This window comes from Mobula hypostoma, chromosome 8 (assembly GCF_963921235.1).
Source record: "Mobula hypostoma chromosome 8, sMobHyp1.1, whole genome shotgun sequence".
In the NCBI taxonomy this organism is placed as follows: domain Eukaryota; kingdom Metazoa; phylum Chordata; class Chondrichthyes; order Myliobatiformes; family Myliobatidae; genus Mobula; species Mobula hypostoma.
Window position 1 is genome coordinate 25,896,500 of NC_086104.1, and position 24,108 is coordinate 25,920,607.

The 24,108-nt window shown below is 40.2% G+C and overlaps 1 protein-coding gene across 1 annotated transcript in view; it reads left to right on the top strand.

Annotated features, from left to right (window-relative positions):
- LOC134350419 (formin-2-like) overlaps positions 1-24,108 on the top strand; it is a 475,718-nt gene that overhangs the window by 272,919 nt on the left and 178,691 nt on the right. The window contains exons 10-12 of the mRNA XM_063055594.1: positions 13,999-14,093; positions 14,485-14,614; positions 17,071-17,217. Of these exons, the coding sequence (XP_062911664.1) occupies positions 13,999-14,093; positions 14,485-14,614; positions 17,071-17,217 (372 nt within the window). The remainder of the gene's footprint in view (positions 1-13,998; positions 14,094-14,484; positions 14,615-17,070; positions 17,218-24,108) is intronic.

Below are 24,108 nucleotides of genomic sequence, written 5' to 3' on the forward strand. Positions count from 1 at the left end.
CTGTCCATGCCTTTCAACATTTGAAATGTTTCTATGAGGTCCCCCTTCAGTCTTCTAAACTCCAAGGAGTACAGTCCAAGAGCGGTCAAACATTCTTCATATGTTCTGTCATTCCCAGAATCATCCAGTGAATCTTCTCTGTACCCTCTCCAACGTCAGCGCATCCTTTCTTAAGTAAGGAGCCCAAAACTGCCCACAGTACTCCAAGTGAGGTCTTACCAGTGCCTTAAAGAGCCTCAACATCACATCCCTGCTCCTATACTCTATTCCTTTAGAAACGAATGCCAACTTTGCATTCACCTTCTTCACCACTGACTTGACCTGGAGGTTAACCTTAAGGGTATCCTGTAAGAGGACTCCCAAGTCCCGTTGCATCTCAGAACTTGGAATTCTCTCCCCATTTAAGTAATAGTCTGCCTGTTTATTTCTTCTACCAAAGTGCATAACCATACACTTTCCAACATTGTATTTCATTTGCCGCTTCTTTGCCCATTCTCCCAATCTATCCAAGTCTCTCTGCAGACTTTGTTTCCTCAGCACTGCCGGCCCCTCCACCTATCTTTGTATCATCAGCACACATTTCCTCCCACCTTCCACAGACATCTGGGTTAGTAAGTTGATTGGTCACATGGGTACAATGGCTATATCTCTGAATTTAAATTTTTTTTAAACCTTGGTTTTCTTTTGGTCAAAAAGGATTTGGGTTGAATTCCTGGTTGATATAGCATGACCTGTTGCTGACAAGGTACAGTTAGCCTTGGTGCCCTGAAATCAGGAATGGGTAAAATCAGGCCTTTGGTGAATGAATGCTGCTAGAAAGAATGTATGTGAGGAATTGGGAATAACGGGCTGTGTTTGCTTGAGCTGGTCATGCAATGTGTCTAGACTGAAATTTAGACTTGGTTTAGATACCAAATAGCTGTCTGCATCTTAGCCCAGTAGGAAATGCCTTTGGGAAAGAGTTTAAACATTAATGGGGAGAGTGAATGAAGCAGAATATGATGCAGTTGGAATACCTTGTGGTGCTTTCAAAGCATTGATGATTAGACAGAGCAATGACAATGTCAGATTCTCCATGCTGCTATGTTTCTGGAATTGCCCTTGTTGAGCATCTTGCAGAAAGCCCTTTGGATTAGTGTTATTTTGCACAACTCCAAATAGTTTTGCAGTCAATTCAAGTAATTTTGGAGATCAAGTGCTTATTGTGATTAGGTACAGACAGCGTGCAATTTGTCTAAGTAGAGAAATGAATGGCCTCCGCTGTGGTTATTAGTTGAGGGGTTTCAATACTGGCCAAGTGAGTAGAGAAATCTTTGGATAGTAGCAACAGGTCCTTTTCCACCCATCTGAGGGGAGAGACTTGATCTAACATCTTTCGAGATGCAGTACCTCCAACACAGTAAAGTTAATTGGAGAGAGGAAAGGAGAAGTATTTTCAAGATGTGTGTGGCAACTTGTTTGTGATTCTGGCTCAATGCATTGACAGTATGCAAGGTTTTCACGTTATCTTGGTACACGTGACAATAGTAAACATCAAGCAGCTGTCACAAATGTTGGGGATGGATTTGGGAAGAATCTTTGCAAACTCCACCAGACATGTTTTTCGTAGCCAAGATGAAAGATGAGCTAACAAGAGAAAGAAGGAAAATGAGTACTGGGTTTGAAATTCTGTTAGGAAATGAATTGGGATTGTTGTGTGGTGAGAATGTGAAGAAGCAAATTCTTTTTACCCAATCATTCATTAGCTGAGAGGTGATGAAAACCTGCTTACCATTCAGAGCTGAAGAAATGGTTTGTTTTGTGGTGGCAGAAATAAGTTGGAGATGAGTGGAACTTTGCACATTCTTACCCAATGATGAACTCTTGAGATGATTTAGGGAATGAAATAGCCAAATTTCTTTTCAAAATTAGTTTGTTTAGCAAAAGCAGTTAAGAAGTAAGAATGCTTAATGTTAATATATTGTTTAAAAGAAAAATATAACACAATTCTTTCCAAACTCTTGCATTCCAGAAAAATTAAATGGTTTCATCCCAGTGAGTATTTTAATAAAGACAAACTTGTTTGCCACTTGATAGTGCTTTGAAAACTGTGAACTTTGGTCTTGCACATAAGGTTTCAAGCTATAGAAGACAAGCTGAGGAAATGTTACTCCCAGTCTAAGATGGCATTGGCTTGTTTACTTTTACAGTGAAACTAAACCAGATGACCATGTCTTTGGCAAGTGGTAAAAAATAGATCGCCAGGATGTATCATGTCTGCAGAGAAACTTTGGACCATATGGGTATAATAAAAGTGGAAAGGGTAAATCATTCAGAAGATGAAATGCTTCCTAAATATTCAGACAGTGGCTATAAATCATAAATAATTATGAAGTAATGCATTCTTTTGTAATAAGTGTATTCTGTGATCATGCAAAATTTTCCTCCTGAGATTTCCTCACATTTACACGGAAGATTTTGTAGACTTGAATAAATAGTAAGTCGTCAGTGGATGTCTTGCCAGTAAGTGCATGCTTTTCTAAACACTGGTATTGGTAAAATGAAGTGACATCATTGTAAATTGAAGTTAACCCTTGCTGCCTGCTTCAGACTGATGTGTAGAAGCTGTGGGCCAAAGCCTTGACACACTTTCTATAATGGCGCTGTTCCAGATGAGGCAGGGTCTGGACATACGCCTTCTAGGCCCTTAGCTTTATGCTAGTCATTGTTGGCTTATCTAGTACAGCTCCATTCACCTGTATAAAGCCACCACCCTGGATGGGAAAGGTCTGTGGTTTGTCCACTATTGTCTGTAACGAGTTTGTACATTCTTCCCGTGACCATGTGGTTTTCCCTGGATGCTCTCATTTTCCTCTCACGGTCCAAAGGCATGCTGCTTGGTAGGCTAATTAGTCACATGGTTGTGACTGGGCTTGTTGGACCATAAGGGTCTGTTACTGTGCTGAATCTCCAAAGAAAATAAAAATTAAAATGTTTTCAGTTCAGTACGTGTTTTAAATGAGATTTATTATTACTGTATGCTCCAAGGTTTTTGTTTATTATAGATTTGAAATACTTTTCAAATTCATTAAATGCCTTTGATTGTCAGTCAATGTTCACTTTGCCTGCTCTGCACTCCAGGATGACCTCAATGGGGAGGTCACAAGGTTTTGAAACCCGTGTGACTGTAAATAGTATATGAATGTTGTGGAGAGGTGAATGGGAATTATGGGCTGGCTCATGAAACAGTCATGGTCTTGTACAGCGTAGAAACAGGCCATTCAGCCTGTCATGTCCACACTGGCTGTCAAGCAATTATCAGCTGCCCCTGGATTCTACCACTCGCATACATACAAGGGGCAGTTTATAGCAGCAGGTTAAGTTCAACCTGCAGGTCTTTGGGTTGTGGGAGTATACCCACCTCAGACAGAACGTACAAACTTGTTGCAGGGTTGAGTTTGGAAGTGGCAGCCGTACTTTCTGTACTACTGATCCGTCAGTTGCTCTGTTATAATTTGGATGTATTAGTGTTTTCACAGTGGATGCTGTTAACTTGCTCGTTGGAATTCAAAATAGTTTTATCCAGGATGATAAGCCACAGATATTCAGGATAAAGGCAGACAGTCTTTAATTTGACAAATGTGTGGTGCAGTTGAGTAGTGGAGAGAGTGTTCTACTTGCATGCACCAAGCAAAGCTAATGGTAATGACTCTTTCCTCATGTAAGAAATGACAGAATAACCTGGGAAATGTATAGACCACAAGTGCAGATTATATTGCAAACTCTGCCTCCTTCCTCACCATTACTCCAAAGGGTCCTAAACCCGCCACTTGCCCTCACCTGCCACAGTGGACTCTCACCAATCTGCTTACTAACAGAAAATGGCGGTGCACAGGGGCACAATGACTTCTCCAACTCCCAATGGTGCAAGGTTTAAATTCTTCGATAGTGTTTCAAAGTTTCTAGTCAGAGATTTCAGTCAACCAAAGCTCGGTGAATACAACGCTGCTGAACTCTTGGGCAAATTACTTTTAAGCCACTAGCCACAGGGTTAATACTGGTACTTAATGGTCTAGGGATTCTTTGGACACCAGACACTGACAACGATCTGGCCTAGGTGGCTCAGCCGAGGACGTGGCAGATACAGGCAGTGTGAGAGGAAGCAGAATCTTGGTAAGAGAGCTGGGGCATTAGCTCGGCTGAAAGCTAATCCGACCAGACTGGTGCCATCACTTTTCCTGGCCAATGTCCACCTGCTAGAATATAAAATAGACTCACTGAGAGTGAACACAAAGAGATGAGAAACTGCTGCATTCTGGTTTTCCCTGAAACATAGCTAAACAGGACATCTGACCTAGTGTTTCAGCTCGATGGGATGACTCTGTTCTGCACAGACAGTAACTTCCTGTTGGGAAATCTAAAGGAAGTGGAATCTGTACATGCATTTACAAAGGTTGGTGCACAAACTCATCTGTGGTTAGCATTCACTGTTCAGGGGAAATTTACCACCTTACAGTTAAATGGCCAGCCACTTTACCTGCTCAGGATGTTTACTGTTGAGTTCTGCACTCCTGTTAACATCCCCCCTGAGCGCAAATGCCAAGGATGCATTGGGAGAACTTTGCATGATCAGCAGCTCTCCAGAAAACAATTTTTTTTTTCCAAAATTGTAGGAGACTTCAATCCTACAATATCCTACAGGATATTTTACCCAAATTCCACCAACACGTCAGCATGGCCACCAGGGGAACAAACAGACTCAATGGTGTACAGACACCTTGCATACGCATACTCATCTTGGCCTCTGTCCACATCTCCATAATGTTAATTCCGGTGTAATGACCACTGCTGAAAATGGACAAAGCAGTCAAAAGGACCAATGCTGTATGGCCTAATGAGACAATCTCTCTGCTTCAAAACTGTTTTGAACAGACTAACTGGCAAATGTTGAAGAAGGGTGCCACAGGCAAAGGCGACACAGATTTTGAAGAATGTGCCTCATCTGTCACCGTCTACGCCAATAAGTGTATAGATGACGTTGGTACCCAAAGTGTGGTCATCTCACAGCACAACCAGAAGCCCTGGCTAAATGCTGAGGTGCGCTTCCTACTATAAGACTGGGACCATACTTTCGAGTCTGACAGAACAGCTCTTGGCACAGCCAGTAGAAACCTCATCTTGGGGATCAAGAAGACTAACCCCAATGCTCAAAAAAGAATTCAGGAACACTTGTTCGATAATGATCCTTGGTGCAAGTGGCTGGCCATCAAGGACATTACTGACTGCACAATGAAGAATATCAACTGTATCAGTAACACCTTCCGCCCTGACACTCTAACCAACTTTTATGCACACTTCAAGGCATGCAACACAACGCCGGCCACGAAAGCTACCCCTCTTTCCAGATAAGCAGCCACTGCCTTTTACAGCAGCCGATGTGAGAAAGACTCTGCAGAAAATTAAACCCCATTAAAATGGCCTGGCTTAGCCAAGTACTTGGAGTGTGCACACTGACTCAGTGACATCTTCTTCAACACATCATTCATCCAGGCTGCTGTCCAGACATGCTTCAAATCAGCCACTAAAGAACTCTGCGGTGTCAGAACTGAAAACTACCATTGTGTGGTACTAATGCCAATCATCATGAAGTGCTTTGAACGGTTGGTAATTGGGCATGTGAAAATCTCCATCCCTGCCTCACTGGACACTTGTATGCTTACGGACAGAACTGCTCTAGGACAGATGCCACAGTATCCGTCATGCACCTGGCCCTGACACAGCTAGAAAACAAGGACACTCGGAAATTTGGCTGATTGCTGAGTTTGGTAAACTGTTTGCAGATGTTTTGGGCTCCAGTGAAGAAGCTATCATCTGCGCAGTTGAGGGTGTTGTCTCCTCAGAATGCCAGTTTGTATATAGTATAAGGAGTATATAAAGCAGCCATTGAGGAGACAACACCCTCAAATGCGCACTGATGATAACTTCTCAGTTGTTTGCAAATATTTTACCCAGCTTGATAATCAACCAAACTTCTAAATAGCCAACTCCAGTTATCAATATTCTGCAATATTTCAAACAAGGATACTTTTCAGAATGCCGTTCTGAATTTCAGTTCAGCATTCATCACTCTTGTCCCACAAATCTTGGTGATAAAACTCCTTATCCTCATAATAATAAATGCACCACTGTACAACTGGGTGTTGGACTTTCTAACCAACTGATCTCAGATATTCAGGTAGCACAACTGTTCCTCCCTCCCCGTCATCCTCAACAGTGGTGCCCTCCAGGGCTGTGTACTGAGCTCATTGTTCTACACTCTGCTCATGCGTGCGTGCGTGGCCAGACACCCGAGTAATCACAGTATCAAGTTCACCAATGACGTGAGTGGTGGGGCTCATCAACAGCCTACAGAGAGGAGGTGGAAGAGCTCGAGGCCTGGTGCCAGGCAAATAACCTTTTCCTCAATGTCAATAAACCAAAGGAGGAACTGCAAGAGAACTCACCCCAGCAGCACAGTTTAACCTGCAAATAGTTTCAAACTCCTGGGAGTGTACGTCTCGTACAATGTTTCATGGTGTCAGAACACACCCTGCACAATTGGGAAAGTTTACCAGTGCTTCTGCTTTTAGAGGAGACTGAATAGAGCTGGACTATGTACATCTATACTCGTGATTCTACAGAAGCGCAGCAGAGAGCATCCTATCAAGCTGCATCACTGTGTGGTATGGAAACTGCACAGGGGCAGATAGGAAGGCTCCAAAATGAGTAATCAAAACTGCTCAATGCATCAGTGGCTCCAGCCTATCCACCATTAAGCACATGTATGTAGAAAGGTGCTGGAGAAGGCCCAGTAACACCATCAGGGAGGTGGCTATGTAGCATCCACGCCAGAACCACCAGACCCAAAAAACTGTTACTTTCCCCAAGCAGTCAGTCTGATCAACACCTCCACCCTCTAACACACCCCTCCACACCCCAACCACCACTAATTTATCATTTCTTGTCAGTCGCCTTGTGCATACACTCCTGTGCCTAGTGTCACTTTATGGGCATACAATCAATCTATGCACCTATGCTATCTTACATATTTATATTTTTTTAATTATTGTTTTATTTTATTTTTGGTGTTGCATTGGATCCAGAGTGACAATTATGTTACACTTGTGTACTGAAAATGACTTTAGACGATCTTCAATCTCTTCACAGGCCTTACTTGTTTTGATTATGGGTTCCTATTTTAAGTTTTTAATTATGATGACTCAGCCCCTTCTGGAAGCTTCTGAACCTGTGGAATCGTAGGGGCTGTGCAAAAATAGTATTTTTAATTTAAGAATTAAAATCTATTCACAGTTCTTAATGTCCCTGATAGAAATGTTTATCCAGAAAATTAATTCAGAAGTCATTCATGAGGGGACAGGACCTTGGATACAATGTCCAAGCCTGTTTGTTGGTTGAAGAACACTCAACCTTGTGGGAGGCTTCTCAGTTACTGTGATTCAATTAGGTTAGCTCGCTGCATCCAGATAAAGTAAATCCAGGTGGTAGATGACTACAGGCTCAACCAAGATGACCTATAGCATGAGATACTGCTCTGAGCTTCTAATTGTAAATGCAATTTTCCTAGAGGTTGATTATTCTATTTCTGACATGAATCAAGAAAAGAATTTTCTGTAATTTTGGCTAAATTTGGGTGTTTTCATTTATTGACAACAGAATCAAGGAACAATTATCTTAATTTTCTAAGAAGTGCAAATATATCAATTTCTCTGACAGAAACAATTGTAGACCAGTTCTAGTTTTGCCTTAATTCTCTGTACTCTCTGCAAACAATTTGTTTTGGTATTGCTTTTCAGTCCATGATTACCTTTGGTTCTTCCAGTCTTTATCTCCATCCACTATCAGGCTAGTTCTACAAACACAAGTGATTGATTTAGTCGTTTGTATGAGCATTTTGAAGCTATATAGCACTTTAAAAGGAAAATGTCAACGTGAACTCTGTCCAGTTTATATTTGTGGTTGGAAGTGATAGTAACTAAGCCTCGGTGAGCTTTTCTTGGTTGAATTTGGAGAAACTTGAACAATAACATTCTGTTTGCAGGGATTTTGACTTTGTGTTCATTTTGAATTCATGAAAACACAAAAAATAGAATCTCCCAATCAGATGGTCCAAGTTAAATTTGTTAGCCCACTTCAGGTAACTATTGTGCTTCAATTTATAGACACTGCAGGTCGATGTAGGCACAGCAAGGGTCAGAGGTCACTTACAATCTTGTGTTCAGTCCTGTAACTCTCAATGGAAATTTAAGAACGATAAAGAATCAAGTGCAACAGAGACACTTCAAATAGTGATTTGAAGGTGAATTAAGTGCAGAGAGGGGAAAAGAGTGAATTGAAGAATGTCTTGACTGGGAAAGGAAACAAATGTAAGAAGGGAAAAAAAGTTTCAGAGAAACATCTTGGCATATTCATCTACAGGTTTGAATCTCCACAGTTTGTCTTTATGTTCTTCCAAGGCTGAGTAAAATGCAAAGGGACATAAATCTTGCAGTTTAAAATCTAAAATGTCTTGTATATGGTGCATATCCTGCATGTTCTTTAGATGCTCATAGAGGAGCTGATATCAAGGTTGTAAGAGAGTAATAGAAGATGAACGCACATCATCTTGAATGTAACAGTTTACAATTCATGGCATTTTTCACAGCACAAACTTTCATGGGCAAATGATTGCTGGAGAATGTCAATAGTGGGTCAGGCAGCATAAGTCGAGGTACAGGGATGGTTGATGTGTTGGATCAGGATCTTAAAATATCTTAGAAAATGACGCGCATTCCTTTGCCTCCACAAACGCTACTTGAACCACTGATTTCCTCCTGCAATTTGTTTTGTTTTTCTCCAAATTTCAAAATCTACAATCTGGCCGAGTTCTGTGGAATATCCTTGTGGGCGAGGCAGTGTCAACAGTTGTTCAGACCACTCGTAACTAAATACACATGGATGTCTTTTCTGTGCAAATCTAGTGAAGGTGCCTGGGTAGGTGGAGAAGTTCTCAACAGAGGACAGAGATCACTGTTACAGCTGGGGGAGTGATTGGAGTTGAGGAAATGGGGGTCGTGCTGGTATTCACGTATCAATGTTAAGGAGAAAGGGGAAGGATTGATCTGGGCTTCTGTTGTCTTATGGTAATGGATATTTGGATTGTGATTGGTTTGGGTAATGTGGGAGGCTTGATGCAAAGTGATTGAGGTGGGTTTCGAGAGCTAGTTGCAACTAGATAACCTAAGAGGACCTACTGCATTTGTCCTAATTTCTATGCTTGTTGTCCAGCTGCCTTTGTATTTAACTGAAGGAGGCACACATCATTATAACAACAGTAAATCATTATCTGAAAAGAGATGGATTAGGTGTGGTGGACAATATTATTTTGAACCAATATTGATGCAAACGTTGAAATTTTCTGTAGTCCTGTTGTTTTTGATACATAGGTGTTTTTTTTTCCTTTTTGCACTGCAGGCAGTGTTCCCTCTAAGTTGAGTGGGTGCACAGCCACACAGTAACTGAAATTCTCCCATGCACATAGCATTTGTTGCCATGCAGCTGAAATAAGTATGGATGAGAAAATGTTTATGAATCATGAAAGATTTTCTCATCTGTATTTATTTCCTTTCAATTAATAACATCTAAAGTGTGTGATTTTTTTCATTCTAAATAATCATAGTATGCATATTTCAAAAAAAAACATTTTAAGTGCTTCAGTTTTCAGCCTGTGTAAAAATAAAGAAAAATTCCTGATCAGAGCGATGGTTGATTCATGCAGCTCTCTTAAATATATATATATATATAAAAAAAAATCAGAGGAAACGTTGACTGTAGGCAACAATGAAGCTATTTGACTTGATTGTATGGAATTTTCATGTTGCTGCTGTAACTGGGTCAACTACTTGGATCACGCAGGGTAGGGTTGGTTGGACTTGCTTGAAATGGCTCAGCCTCTCCAGACCCAAGCAGTTTGCCTGTCCCAGAGGAGTGGTCATGGGCGACTTGCCCACTCTTCGGGGTCGAGGGCAGGCACGTCTTCCAGGTTCTTCTAGTAACACAATCGCAACGCAAATCCACTTGAAAGGAGTGGAATGAAATCTGACTCTGGCAGTTGCTTCTGGTCAGCTTTGTGAATTTCTCCCAAAAGAAATACAAAGTTGTTTTGTCAAGTTAGAAATTCAATAATTATAAAGTAGGTTCCCTTTCCTGAAAACAGCCCAATGTTTAAAAAAAATGTATTTTTTCTAGCCACTTTTAAGATCCTATCATTCCATGCATTGCACTGTCATAAAAATGGCAGTTGAGATGGTGATAATGGATTTTTTCTTTTTGCACATGAGTATCATTTTGGCTCAGTGGTAGCAGTCCCAGATCTCGGCTGCAAGCTGAGCCAAAGCCCGGAGTTAAGTTTTCAGTGCAAAATTTAGGCTTGCATCCCAGTGTCATGTAGGGACTAGTGGAAGATTAACCTAAATCTCCGCCTCCCTCTTTTCCAGTGAATGTCTAAGGCCCATAGTGCAAGAGGATCAAGCAGCTTTCTCTAGGTCATGTCAGGTCATTCCCCTTGACTTTTTCAATGCCTGAAAATAAGTCTGCATTTCTTCAAGTGGCAGGGAGTTCTTTTCTCCGAATCCACATCATTGGCAGACATCTGGAATTAAAATACCTCGTTTTCTTCATGCTGGCATTATCTGATGTTATTCCGGAGTTTTCACTCCAGGTTTTTAATACATCAACCGAGTTTTTATTGATTGTACTTGACTGTAGGCACTCTATTTAAGGGATATTTATTTTTGAAAGCAATTAAAATAATTGTTTCACAACACTCTTAATCATCCGAAAGATTTAAAAAAAAAACTTATCATGAATAATGGAGACACAGGAGACTGAAGATCCCGGACTCTGGACAAAGAATCTGCAGGAACTCAATGGGTCAGGAAGCATTTGTGGAAGGAAGTGAAGAGTTGTCATTATGGGTTGAGACCCTTACTCTGGCCTGAATATGTTTTAGATGAAGGGTCGTGACAGGGAATATTAGATGCTTCCTGATCTGTTGAGTTTCTTCAGTAGTTCTTTGCTCATTTTCAGTAGTATCTTTCGCATGTCCGATGACATGAGGCAAATTGAGTAAACCTACAAAAGAAGAAAAATGGAAGCAGGTGAACACTGGGAGAAAGAGACCTAATCTTTGTCCTCATTCCCACAGGTGGCCTGAAACAATTATAGGAACGGCCTCCTTTTGTGATTATAAGACGCCACATGACTGTGATGCTCTTTCAAGTAGGGTTTTCATTCCACCTGTGTATGCCTGTACTTGTACATGTAATAGATTTTGTAACTTTCATCATCAAAGGCCCACCTATCATGTTATCGGGAAACATTGATATTTTAAGTAGTAGTTAATATTAATTTTTTGGCGAAGCTGGTTTTATTAGCTCACAAGACAGTGGTCTTGATGGTTTGGTTGCTTGTCTTGGTGCTGTGCAAATGAAATAAACCAAATGCAAAGGAAGGCACACTTGTGTTGCCTCACTTGTGGCACATGTTGGTTTTGGCCTGGTAGTGTCAACTAAAGCTTTGAAAGTTTCTACAGTTCTCATCTCCATTTTCTCTCTGTGCTTGAAGTGACTATTTGTTAAGATGCTAGAGATTACCAAGTCTGTTCAATCAATTCATCTGCTACAATGTCATACTGACTTTTCAGAACGGAGGGCCCCCATACTGAAGCTGTTAAATAATTTAATAGTCATACAGAAATAATCAACTTGAATGGTTATAGTCATGCTTATGCAATGTATTGTGAATTTTGATCCCTATGAATAATATACCTTTCTAAAAATGTCTTGGAATCTTTCGGTCTTAACGTATGTCTTTTGTCCTGACATGGTCATCAAAGGTTCCGATGATATGTTTGTCTTCCTGTATTGCAGTCTGTCCTGTAATTTATTGATGAACAATATCTGTGTCATGCTTTTTCTGGAATGTACTGCTTTCTGCAGTAGTGTTTTTAATTAAAAACTCTCTAATTCCAAGTTATTTTATTTCAAAAATCTGTGGTAAACAAGTCACAACAATCCTTTGTTCTGCAATCAGTTTGATCACCATTTGCCAATGAATGCCATTCCCCAGGGATCATTTTTTCTAAGCTCTATGTTCCTCTTTCCAAGATCATAAATTCCCCAATACACATGGTTGGTTTCAAGCCATTACATAGCCCTTCGTATCAGGTTGTTGTGTGTGCATTCCCTTGAGACTAGCATCATTCCTTCCCACTTCCTTAATTTGGATCAGTGTGTCAACGAAACCAACTAAATCCTGTCTCCAGATTTTTTGTTGTTGTCTCCTCTTCCACCCAATCCGGCTGCATCGCTCCTTGAAACCAAATGATCCTGAAGGGCAGAATGCCACGCTCCTCTGATCATTGACCTAATGTGGCCTTTGCTCCTCTTCTTCACATCTAACATCATTTCCAAGGCTAAATTTTCACTGCATACTGCCTATATTTTCTCTCCTTCATCCAAGTTAGCTTTTTCTTGCGTCAATTCATTTTTTTTTTGCCCCAAATATTATCTTTATTTTATCACCTTGATGGTTCCCATCCATCCAACCAAAAATTTTGTTTGATCTCACTATGGCTTTTGATACTATCATAGCTCTTTTTACATAGACACCTTCCTTCGGAGATGCAGTTACAGGTATTTATTTGCAAATGTTTAAAAGGTCAGATCACTGAGCTTATCGAAACTGGAGAGGGTTCAAAGGAAGTTCACAAAAATGATTCCAGGATTGAATGGCTTGTCATATGAAGAGTGTTTGATGGCCCAGGGTCTGTATTTGCTAGAATTCAGAAAAATGAGGAGGGGACCTCCTTATAACATATCAAATGGTGGAAGGCCTTGATAGAGTGGATGTGGAAAGGATGCTTCCTGTAGTGGGAGAGTTTAAGATGAGAGGATGTTGTCTCCGAGTAGAGGGGCGTCCTTTTGGAATGGAGATGAGAAATTTCTTTAGCCAGAGAGTGGTGAATCTGTGGAATTCTTTGCCACAAGCAGCTAGAGAGGCCAATTCTCTATGTATATTTAAGGAAGAGGTTGATAGATTCATAATTGGTTCAGGCATGAAGGGATACAGGGAGAAAACAAGATTGGGGCTGAGAGGAATATTGATGTACCAAATGGCCTAATTCTGCTCCGATATCTTATGGTCTAGTATCCAGCAATGTAAATGTACTAACTGAGTTACTTTAATTCATTTCATCCACAAGGTCTGACCAATCAGATTGGCTGCCTGCTTTGTCAGTCTGACCATTCTCAATGTTAAATTTACATGTAGTATAAGATACTAATCCTTCAGCTTCTGCCAGCTTGTTTGGTTGAAGTGAATTGCAAGTGGACATGCATTCATATCAGCCAAATGCAAAATAAGTTACTCTACAAAATGGTTAACATTGATCCAAGTTACTTTGTTTTATTATGGTCTGTAAACAGAATTTCAGAGGCTGCGTGGCCTTGTATTCTAAGTGATTGTGCATCGGGAACATTTTGATTCTTTTTCACGCTTGACTGAGCCAGAAACATTGTTAATGTTTGGCGCTTGTCAGGTGCTGATCTTTAAATTTAGCAGGCGGCCTCGGTCTTCACTTCTACCCTGTGGTATTTGACTAGTTTGATCTTTGCTAAAATACAGTGTATTTTAACCCATAATTACACAACGTGCCAGTACCCATTATTCAGTAACTGCCACATTGACAAATCCATAAACCAGCTGTAAAAGCTCGAGCATGAACATTTTATTAAATCACCTCAGCACACAAGATCATTGAAATGAGGATGAAACCTTTCTCGATATCATTAGAAATCTGACAATTGAGGTAGTGAAAAAAAGGGACGTGTGCTGCAGAAATACGGGGCATGGTTGTGGTTCAAGCATTCCTACCTAGTGTTTTCTACAGCATTCTCATACATAAACGTTTTTTGTATACAGAGAGCACAACATGAAGAGTTGGAGAAAATTGAGAAGCAGATCCATAAATCCTCTAAAGATAAAGATAATGCCAAGCCTTTGGATAAACCGGAACAGTAAGTTTTTCACGACGTAGTATTTACTTTAGCTAATTGCTTTTCAACTGTAAACATTTGCTTGGTTCTGGTATTCCATTACTGGTTGATATTGATGTGGGAGAATCAGATTTAATATTACCGGCAAATGTCAGGTAATTTGTTATACCGCAGCAGTACATTGCAATATATCAACTGTAAATTACGGTAGATATATATATTTAAAAAGTTAAATTAAATAGTGCAAAAATAGGAAAAAAAGTAGTGTGGTGGTGTTCACGGGTTCAATGTCCATTCACAAATATAATAGCAGAAGTGAAGAAGTTATTTCTGAATTGTTGAGGGAGGTGGTGTGCGACTAACGTTCACGTACTATGGATTTGCACTGTGACTAGTGATTATTTTCATTCAGGTTTCTCTATGAACTATCTCAAATCGTCAACTTCTCCGAACGTGTGTTTTGCATCCTTTTCCAATCTACCTTCTTAGAAAATATCGCTGCCATCAACCGTAAGCTTGAATTAATGGACAAGTTATGTAAGGTAGGTCTTCTCACAGAAGAAAAATATGTAACCTAATTATAATCAAAAAGCACAAAGCTGTTCACTCATGCCTGGTCTAATGGTGCCTTTTATGGATTGTGAGAAAACTATAAAATCATAGTTCAAGCATAATTGTCATTCAACCGTACATAAATACAGCCAGACCAAGTGCAACACAGTGCCAACAGTCACACACAGCACAAAGTACATATCGCGCACCTATAAGGTAGCAAGCACACTAGGTATTAAAATACAGTCACACAAAAAATACAGTCTTTGCATTTTTGCATCTTCAAGATCTCAATAATAATTGAATTGGTGTGGCCAAAACTGTTGCAGACCCTAATGGATAGAGAATGAGAAAAGAATTAAAACATTAAATGAATGAGCAAAAGAGTAATGCAGAAACAAGATGTATTTTTATAGTTTTGCATTACTAGTGAGTAGATCTTAACACACCTGAATGTAAATAGTGGCACTTGAATTCAAACATTTGTATCTTGAGGGTGAAATATAAATGGACTATTACAATGGGGAACTGTCCAAAACCTAGGTTTAGGAGGTGCAGTGGTTTTTTCGTAACTAAAATATGCTGTTCTCTTTTTTTAAAAAAAAAACTGCAGTTTCCTTTGTACAGCTGTGTATCTGGTCAGTTATTTCAGCCCAAGGGGTTTTGGCTTTATGTAAGAAAAGAAGGCCAATTGGCACCAAGCCTACTCTGACGTTATTGAAATCATGGCTGATCCAATTTTGGTGTTCAATGTATGCAAACATTATCGATGTCAACACCTGTCATGCAAACGTTATTTTCTTGAAACTGAATGAGAATTTTGTGAAGATTGGGGGTGATGTACTGGGATCTTTGAGTCACATCTTTTATACAATCACAAGACAGTTGTGGATATTAAGAACATAAAGTACTGCAGGTCTACCCCTCTAGCGAGTCACTCGGTAGCAGTGGAGCTGGACTTGTTGAGGACCATTTATCGACCTGCTACAGGAAGGCATCGGAGATGGTGTGTGGTCCAACAAGTGATGTAAATCATTGTCTTGGATGCTTGTCTTGTAATGGCAAGACTCTGAACATTGGTAATGTCGAATGCTGCAAGTCAGGCTCATTAGTGGAGACTGACAGCGGAAGAGCTATATGGCCTCAGATATTGCGTGGACCAGGTCCTCGTCCTGCGGGGTCTCCTGTTGCAGCTGCCTCGGGGACAGAGATATTGGAGGTGGTGTGACACAGCGGACCTCCATGTTGGATTGGGGCTGGTCCCTCCCATCACATCTGCTCTCCAGTGTTCGACCGGTAGAAGACGAGCTGGATTGCGTTCATCTGTGGCTCTACTGGCACATGATGATCAGATCGGTGTCTGCTTGTTCTTGCAGAATCATGGCTTCAAGACACATCCCGCGCACCATCAGTCCACAGGATGACATGGGTTATATTATTACTTTTGTGATAGTGTGTTTACTACTATCATAATTGTATGTGCTGTATGTACCCTGTGACTGTTGGTACTGTTTTGTGTTCCTTGCTCCTGGAGGAAGCTGTTTCGTTTGATTGTATTTATAGGTATTCATATATGTATTCATATAGGTATTCATATATGTATTCATATAGGTATTCATATATGGTTGAATGTCAATTAAACTTGAACATGATGTGCTTTATTACTTTATTTAATTTCTAGATTGGTTCCATGAAGCTTATTTGCTGTTCTAGGCAATCAGTGATGTAAATATCTCAATGAATGCCAGCTAGATTACCAAAAAAAATACAAGGAAAAAATGTGGGTAGGGTGGGGATGGCTCAGTATGATTTATTTAGGACATATTCTCCACATCTCTCTTGGGGTTACCACATTAATCTCAAATTTGGAAATCTCCCCAGTCTAACTTGGCATGTAGCCTTCTAGCTTTCAGGAAAAAGTTCAAGAGTAGCATTGGGAAAAGATCTGGAGAATTATTGGAAGGTTTCACTCAATGAGCAAGGGCATACTGCACTAGCAGCGCTACAGATGGGTTTCTGGTGTCAAATATACACAAAGATGTTTTCATGAAGGGAACGTGTTATTAGTAAGCCAAGTTTAGTTAAAACTGGTCAATGTAATCGTCTTCAAAGTTTATTAATTGCAAGTGAGAAGCTGTTTGTAAATAAGACTGGATGGTGTTTAACTGCCAACTCTATCAGAGGCAGTAAGTGCATCTTTTCAGAAGCACATTGCATAGAAATAAATATCCGATTGGTTTAAAGGCTCACGTTATCTGGTGTATTGTACTCACTTTGCATTTTGAAATTTTATGATAATCATTTGTGAGAGGAACAAAACAATTTAATAATTGGGGAAAATTATAAATATGTTCACTTAAACTAGCACACTGATTTTTGGGATAACTATTAAGTAATAATATTCAAAGTTCATTTCAGTAGTTCATTATTTCTTCCCTCACCACAGACGCTGCAAACAAGTACTGGTGTAAAGCAGGTACTGAGTTTGATTCTTGCTTTTGGAAACTACATGAATGGTGGGAACAGAAGTCGAGGCCAAGCAGATGGCTTTGGCTTAGAGATCCTTCCTAAACTTCGAGATGTGAAGAGCAGTGTAAGTGTTTACTAGCTGGACTGATTGTGACAGCTTGGCTCCATCTGGATGTACGAGAGTTGCCCGTAGAGTTAAACAGTGCAATTTATTTCTGGTGCGCAGTTTGAACATTGCGTTGAGGTGGAGAAAAACGTGAGCAGGATAACAGCAGGTAGATGAATAGAAATGTTTTTCATGCTGGAGTAGAACATAAAAAATAGTGCACAGATTGCAGCATGGCATTGTACAGAGTAAATTTATTTGTGGTAATGCTAATCCAGCTTGAGTTACTACAGTGCAGAAGGAAGCCATTTGGATTGTTGACTCAATAGTCTAACATCCATTTCGTACTCTATTTTTTAACCATGGTCCTGTATGTGATTTTCAATCATTTATAGAGTTTCCTTTCGACAATCTATGTTCACCTCACTTTTTAACAATGCATTCCAGATCATAAACTAAGTTTTATTCACTTGCTCATGGAACTTCCATCAATCACTTGAAATCTAAACCCCTTTGGTGTTTTGACTTGCATTAATAAAAACAGCTTCCCTCTACTTTACCTGTCTAAACCAGCCAAGAATGTGCATACTGCTTTCAAATCTCCTCTTAGCTACACTGCTCCAAGGAGTTTGTTCAGTTCATTGGTATCTAGGCAGATGCTGAGTAAAGATTGAAATGCAGTAATGTAAACAGCAAGGCATCTCTGCTATTTCTGCAGAGTTTTAGATGCTATCTGTCTGCTGTAGGCAGGGTATTAAAATTATAGCAAGAGGTGCTGGCTAATGTAGATGCCACCTGCTGCTGGAAGTGTGGATGGACGTGGTAAGTATGTACTGCAAATGGGTGGTTTTGATCTGTCCATTTCACTATGATTTTGTGCACAGAGAAATGGAGGATATCAAAGAATGTGGGTATCAGGGGTGATCTATGTGCGGAGCTGGTTGACTTGCTTGGGATCCGAAGTGAATACTGCCCACCTGTATTCCCCAAGGAGGGGGATGGGGGAAATGAATTCAGAGAAGGATAATATGGAGCAAATCAGTATTGAAGAGAAAGTGTTAGATGCCACGGATGCACAAGGGTTGTTAAATCCACAGTGCAATTGGGGAGGTAGCTGGCACCCTGACAGCTTTTTGCGTCTTTGTTAGTCAGAAGTGAGGTGCCTGAAGGAATACCTAATGCTCATTTATTTAAACACAACACTTGTTGCAAGTATAAACAAGGTAACCATGAGTTGGTGAAACTTGGTTAGTGCTAGAAGAACTACTGGAGGAAATCCTGTTGGAATCAATTTTGTCTCTTTGGAACAACATGCCGATGAGGGATAGTCAGCATAGTGTGGTGGAGGTCTTGCCCCTCTCATTTGATTGAGTTTTCAGAGGAGATAATTAAAACAACTGATCAAGGCAGGGTAGTCAGCATTGTCTATATGGACTTCAGTAAGATAAGTTTCCACATGGTAGGCTCGTGCAGGGAGTTAAGGCATTTTATATGGTGGTTGATATCTGGATCACTGAAACATGGGTGGTGGAATCAGATGCAATCACTTAGTTTAAGAAAAGAGTACAGTCGATGTTTCAGGTCAAGGTATCGACTGTACTCTTTTCCATAGATGCTGCCTGGTTGCTGAGTTCCTCCAGTATTTTCTGTGTGTTGCTTGGATTTCCAGAATCTGCAGACTTTCTCTTTGCATGTTTGAGATGCTTTGACCGGCCATCATTTAAGTAAGTCATAGAAGTACATCGACCTAAAGGGATTAATATAGATGGGGAATAGGTCAGGATTGATGGGGTTGGGTGAAAAGTCCATTTCTAGCAGTACAACTCTTACTGCCCGCTATGCCTGTTGGCGTTTAGGGCAGCAATGAAGATCCTATATCTCTGTCTGTCCTGAGCTACTGTGATGGAGAAGGATGCTTCATTGCTGTTTCCATAACATTTTTTTTGGACTGGTCAGGGTTGTTTGCCCTTAGCTGAACCCCCAAACTTGGAGGACCAGTAGACCACTCTTGGTCTGGCCTCTACCCTTTGACCTTTTTGTCATGGTGACCCTACCAAGAGCCAAAGCATAAAGCCTTGACTCCAACTAGCACAGCTTTCTGAGTCATTGAGGCACACAAACCTCCAAACCACACAGAGTTGTGGACCTCATATAGGAGTAATCCCAATTGATTTAGGCAAAGCTAGAAATATTTCTGGGAAAAATGTAGGACCTTTGAATGTTAAACTAAAAATGTAACTCATTTTCATTGTGCAAGCTCTGCAGTTCTGAGTGCATAGACATGTTGAACAAGATCATTGCTTCACATCACTCAGATGATTTAAAGTGGACAGTTCAGTTTAATGAGGAGGCTTGAGCAATTGGAATGTCTTCAGAAACAGTAAACTGTCACTGGGGAAGTGTGGGTTTAGTAGAATATTTTTATTGCATCAATTAAGCTTGACATGGTTGGGATGTGGGACTGAGAAATCGTAGCTCCTGACTGTGACGGATATAAGCACGGAGGTCAGAAATAGCTTATTAAAACTATTAACATGAGTTCATTTCCTTTAGCACAGAACAGCCTCAGTTTATTTCCAGTTACTGAATCTTCTGGCTGGATTAAAAGTTATATTTAAAATGAGCTGAATCACTACTCGAAAAGTTGGCCATGTGTGCAAAAGCAGATTGAGTCATTACCAGTGAATGAAGTCTTGATCATTTTTTTAGTCTCAGCTTCTTCTTATCGGTATTTCCCTTAAATTCATTTTCAAAGAATTCTGAATTTGGAACGATGTGCAGAAATGAATCACAATACCATGATGACATTTGAACTGACTCTTACTGTACCTGCAGGCCATGTTCAATTGCCAGAGCTTATAGTGTACAGAGTGGATGAGGAGAGCATGTTTTCATTAACAGGAGAGCAGCATCTCAATACATAAAAGCATGCAGGCATGGTCAAGAGGTTAGGTTGTTGTTCAGATCAGACATCAGAATGGGGAAGAAATGTGATCTAAGTGAATTTATCTGGGGAGAAATAGATAATTTCAGATCCAATTTGTTATTTGAGGCAGGTTTGATGTTGCCATTTAAAGTTAAATTGGACAGCTATATGGACAGGAAAGGAATGGAGGGTTATGGGCTGAATGCAGGTCAGTGGGACTAGGTGAGAGTAAGAGTTCGGCATGAACTAGAAGGGCTGAGATGCCCTGTTTCCGTGCTGTAATTGTTGTGTGGTTATTTTAGCTTCAATTCCAAGTGTTCGAACAAAATGGATTAGCCTTCCATTTGTGAGGGACCTTATCCATATACTAGAATATATATAAAAACAAAACTGAACTGGTACATACTGCTAATTGAGAAATGCAATTAATTTTTTTCAGTTGTCTCTCCCTAACAAAACCATTGCTTACTATCTTTGAGTCATCCCTGGTTTTCACCGTGTTAATTTAATCCTGCCTCCCAGGTTTTCCCGCCCCCCTCCACTAACTTTCCTAACACTTTCATTTTACTCATGGGCCTGTAATGATCTGACTAAATTTTCCTAGACATGGCACATAAATTTTTTTCCTACCCTGCTTGAATAAGGGTACCGCATTTCCTGCCCTCCAGTGATCTGGCATTTCACCTGTGTCTAGTGAAGAATTAAATGTGTCTGAGAGGGTCTTTGCAATCTCCCATTTGCCTCCTATAGCAACCTGGGATGGTTCTAATCAGATCTTGGTGATTTATGCAGACTTGGAAAATGCATGGTCATGCACTTTGGTAGTAGAAATAAATGTACAGAATATTTTCTAAATGGGGAGAAAATTCAAAAACCTGAGATGCAAAGGGACTTGGGAGTCCTTGTGCAGAGCACCCTAAAGGTCAACTTTCAGGTGGTGAGGAAGACGAATGCAATGTTAGAATTTACTTCAAGAGCTCTGAAATACAAGAGCAGGGATGTGATGCTCAGGCTTTACGAGGCATTGGTGAGGCTTCATCTTGAGTATTATGAACAGTTTTGGGCCCCTCATCTAAGAAAAGATGTACTAACATTGGAGAGGGTTCAGAGGAGGTTCACAAGGATGATTCTGGGAATGTGAGGGTTATCATGCGAGGAATGTTTAATAGCTCTGGGTCTGAACTCAGGATTTAGGAGGATGAGGGGGAATCATTGTAACCCCTCAAATGTTGAAAGGCCTAGACAGTGGATGTGGAGATTTTTCCATTATGGGGGAGTCTAGGACAAGAAGGCACAGCCTCAGGATAGAGGGGTGTCCATTTGAAACAGATATAGAGAAATTACTTTAGACAGAGGGTGGGGAATTTGTGGAAATTGTTACCACAGACAGTTGTGGAGGCCAGGTCATTTGGTGTATTTGAGGCAGAGCTTGACTGGCCGCAGCACCAGAGATCACAGCGGGAAGGCCAGGGAATGGGGCAGAAGGGGGCTGGGGGAATAGGATCAGCCATGATCAAGAGGCGGAGCAGACTCGATGAGCCAAATGGCCTAATTCTGCTCCTGTGTTTTATGGTTAAAGCCTACTAATACCACCAATACCACCACTTTTGAAACGATTTCCGAAACTTCACCATCTCTGTGACTGAATTCTCAGATTCTGATGTTCTTGATGAATATTCAGAAGAGAAATGTTCATCGAAAATCTTCTATTCATCCACTTTTGCTCCACACCACAAATGGCCGCTTTTTTGTCATTAACAAGCTTTATTGTTCTCAGATTATTTTCTTACCCTGACATATCTGATAGAAATAGTTCTGGTATTTCCTTTCTTCTTGTCTGCAGTGATATTTTGTACCCACTCATTACCTTTTGGTTTCTTTCAAATGTCTTTGCTTTCTTCACTTCAATGATGCCTTTGTTTACATTTCAGTACACCACCTGTACACCTTGATCAAGCTTGACAAACTCTTTGACACCTAGAGCTCCTTGGACTTGCTCTACTTGCTCTTCATTGTTGTTGGGATATGTTGTCTCTGAACTCTGATTTCACTTTTAAATGTTTCCCACTTGTTAAATGTGGACTCAGCTGCAAGTAGCTACTCTCTCTCTACCTTTTCCAGTCTTATGATTTGAAATGTGCCTTTCCCTTCAGTACAGTAGCTTAATTTCCAGACATCAATTTTCATAAATTGTATTTATTATAACTACTTACGATATCTTTTCCCTTTTGCACAGCCACATTCCATGAGTTATGTCCCGAGCTGCCACTTACTTCTCTCATCGAATTATTTATGTACAAGCTTGAAAAGTTCTCCTGAATGTTCTTTAATAATCTCACTCCCTCTGCAACTTTCATACTCAAACAATCCCAGATAATTTTGGGGGAATTTGAAATCCACTGCAATGACGTTTGTATGTCAGTGCATTTGTCCACGTGTCCACTGGCCCTTGCAGATGCTTAAGAATATATGCTATGCACCCAACAAGAAGATCAGCCCCTTTTATTTTGTTCCTAAGCTTGACCCATGGGCCTTTTGAAGAGTCTTTGAGGATATCCTCCCATATTTCTGCAGTAATGGACTTCCTAGTCAAATTGCAGTAGCACCTAAAGATTCTATGCACCTTATGACACAGTCACTCGTATACCTAGTGCACGTACTTACAGTACAATCTGTATATGAGCTATTATGTATTTTTGTTAGTGCTGCATCAAATCAGGGGTAACAATTGTTCTACTTTACACTTGTGTAGTGGAAATGATATTAAACTGTTGGGTTATCAGTCTTTTAACCATATCTTTGGTAACAATATCATATTGTGATCAGTATTCTATATTTCTCTGACTCTATCCGTCGAAGTGTTTGCATTTTTCTTCATTATTTGACTGTACTTGTCAATCCTCTGAACCGTCCACCTACTCTATAACCCATTCTCTCGCCAAATTAGCTTAAATAGCTGCTACTGTGCCCCATGGACTGATGTCGTCCTTTGAGGATGTTAGGATGTTGAACCGATTACACTCCAGGTTCAACCTATTCAGCTTGTGCAGGTCTCACCTCACCAAATCAAAAATCAAAAGTGCTCACTGTTACACCTTTGGTCACAAATACATGCGACTTGGCTTCCTAAAGCTATATTCACCGGCACATAGCACGAGAATTATCCAGAGATTATAATTTTGGGTGTTCTGCTCTTTCTGTCTATGACCTAATTTCCTATACTGTATTGTCTATATTTCCTTCTTTTCCTGCCTGGCCAAGTTGTTTCCTGATCAATTATTCTTAAAGCCTGAATTTTAATCAGCTATTTAACTTCCCAAAGTACAAATTCTGTTTACAGTATCTGAAAATTTCAATTGTCTTTTGTGTTTACCATTGCCAGTGTGTTAGAGTATCACTTTTTGTGCCCAGTCCTTGTGCTTTGATCCTTTAAACATTGGGTGGGCTGTTCGTTATTGATGTTTTGCAACGGCAGTACACTGTCCCCTCCATCCCTTGACAAAAGAGACAAGTTCCAATCTTTGAACTTATTATCATGGCTTAAAATGTGGGCCTTGAAATTAATTTTGAAATAATTATTTTGTTTACCTTAAGCAGTGAATCCCAATGATCTAATTGAGGGATTAGAAAAGTTAATACTCCTTGACGGTGTGGGAGCTGATTTGACATGAATAGTTGGAATAACAACAGCAGTGAAGCACTTCTTGGTTAATGATTCCTGGTTTTGCTAATTTCCCTTCTGCACACCATCAATAACCCCTACATGTCTGTCAAAGTAAATGAGTTTGAAAATGAATAGTGGAGAAATGGCTTCAGACTTTTTTTTCCCCAAAAGTATTCCTGATAAAACGTGGTTTGAGTGACTCATTTCTGAGCCATAGCCCCAACATTGCAATGCAAGGGCTTAGAATAGTCAACTGAGTTCCAGTTTTGTGTCTGTGTTGCTACATAATTATACTAAGCACAAAATATATGGGCTGAAT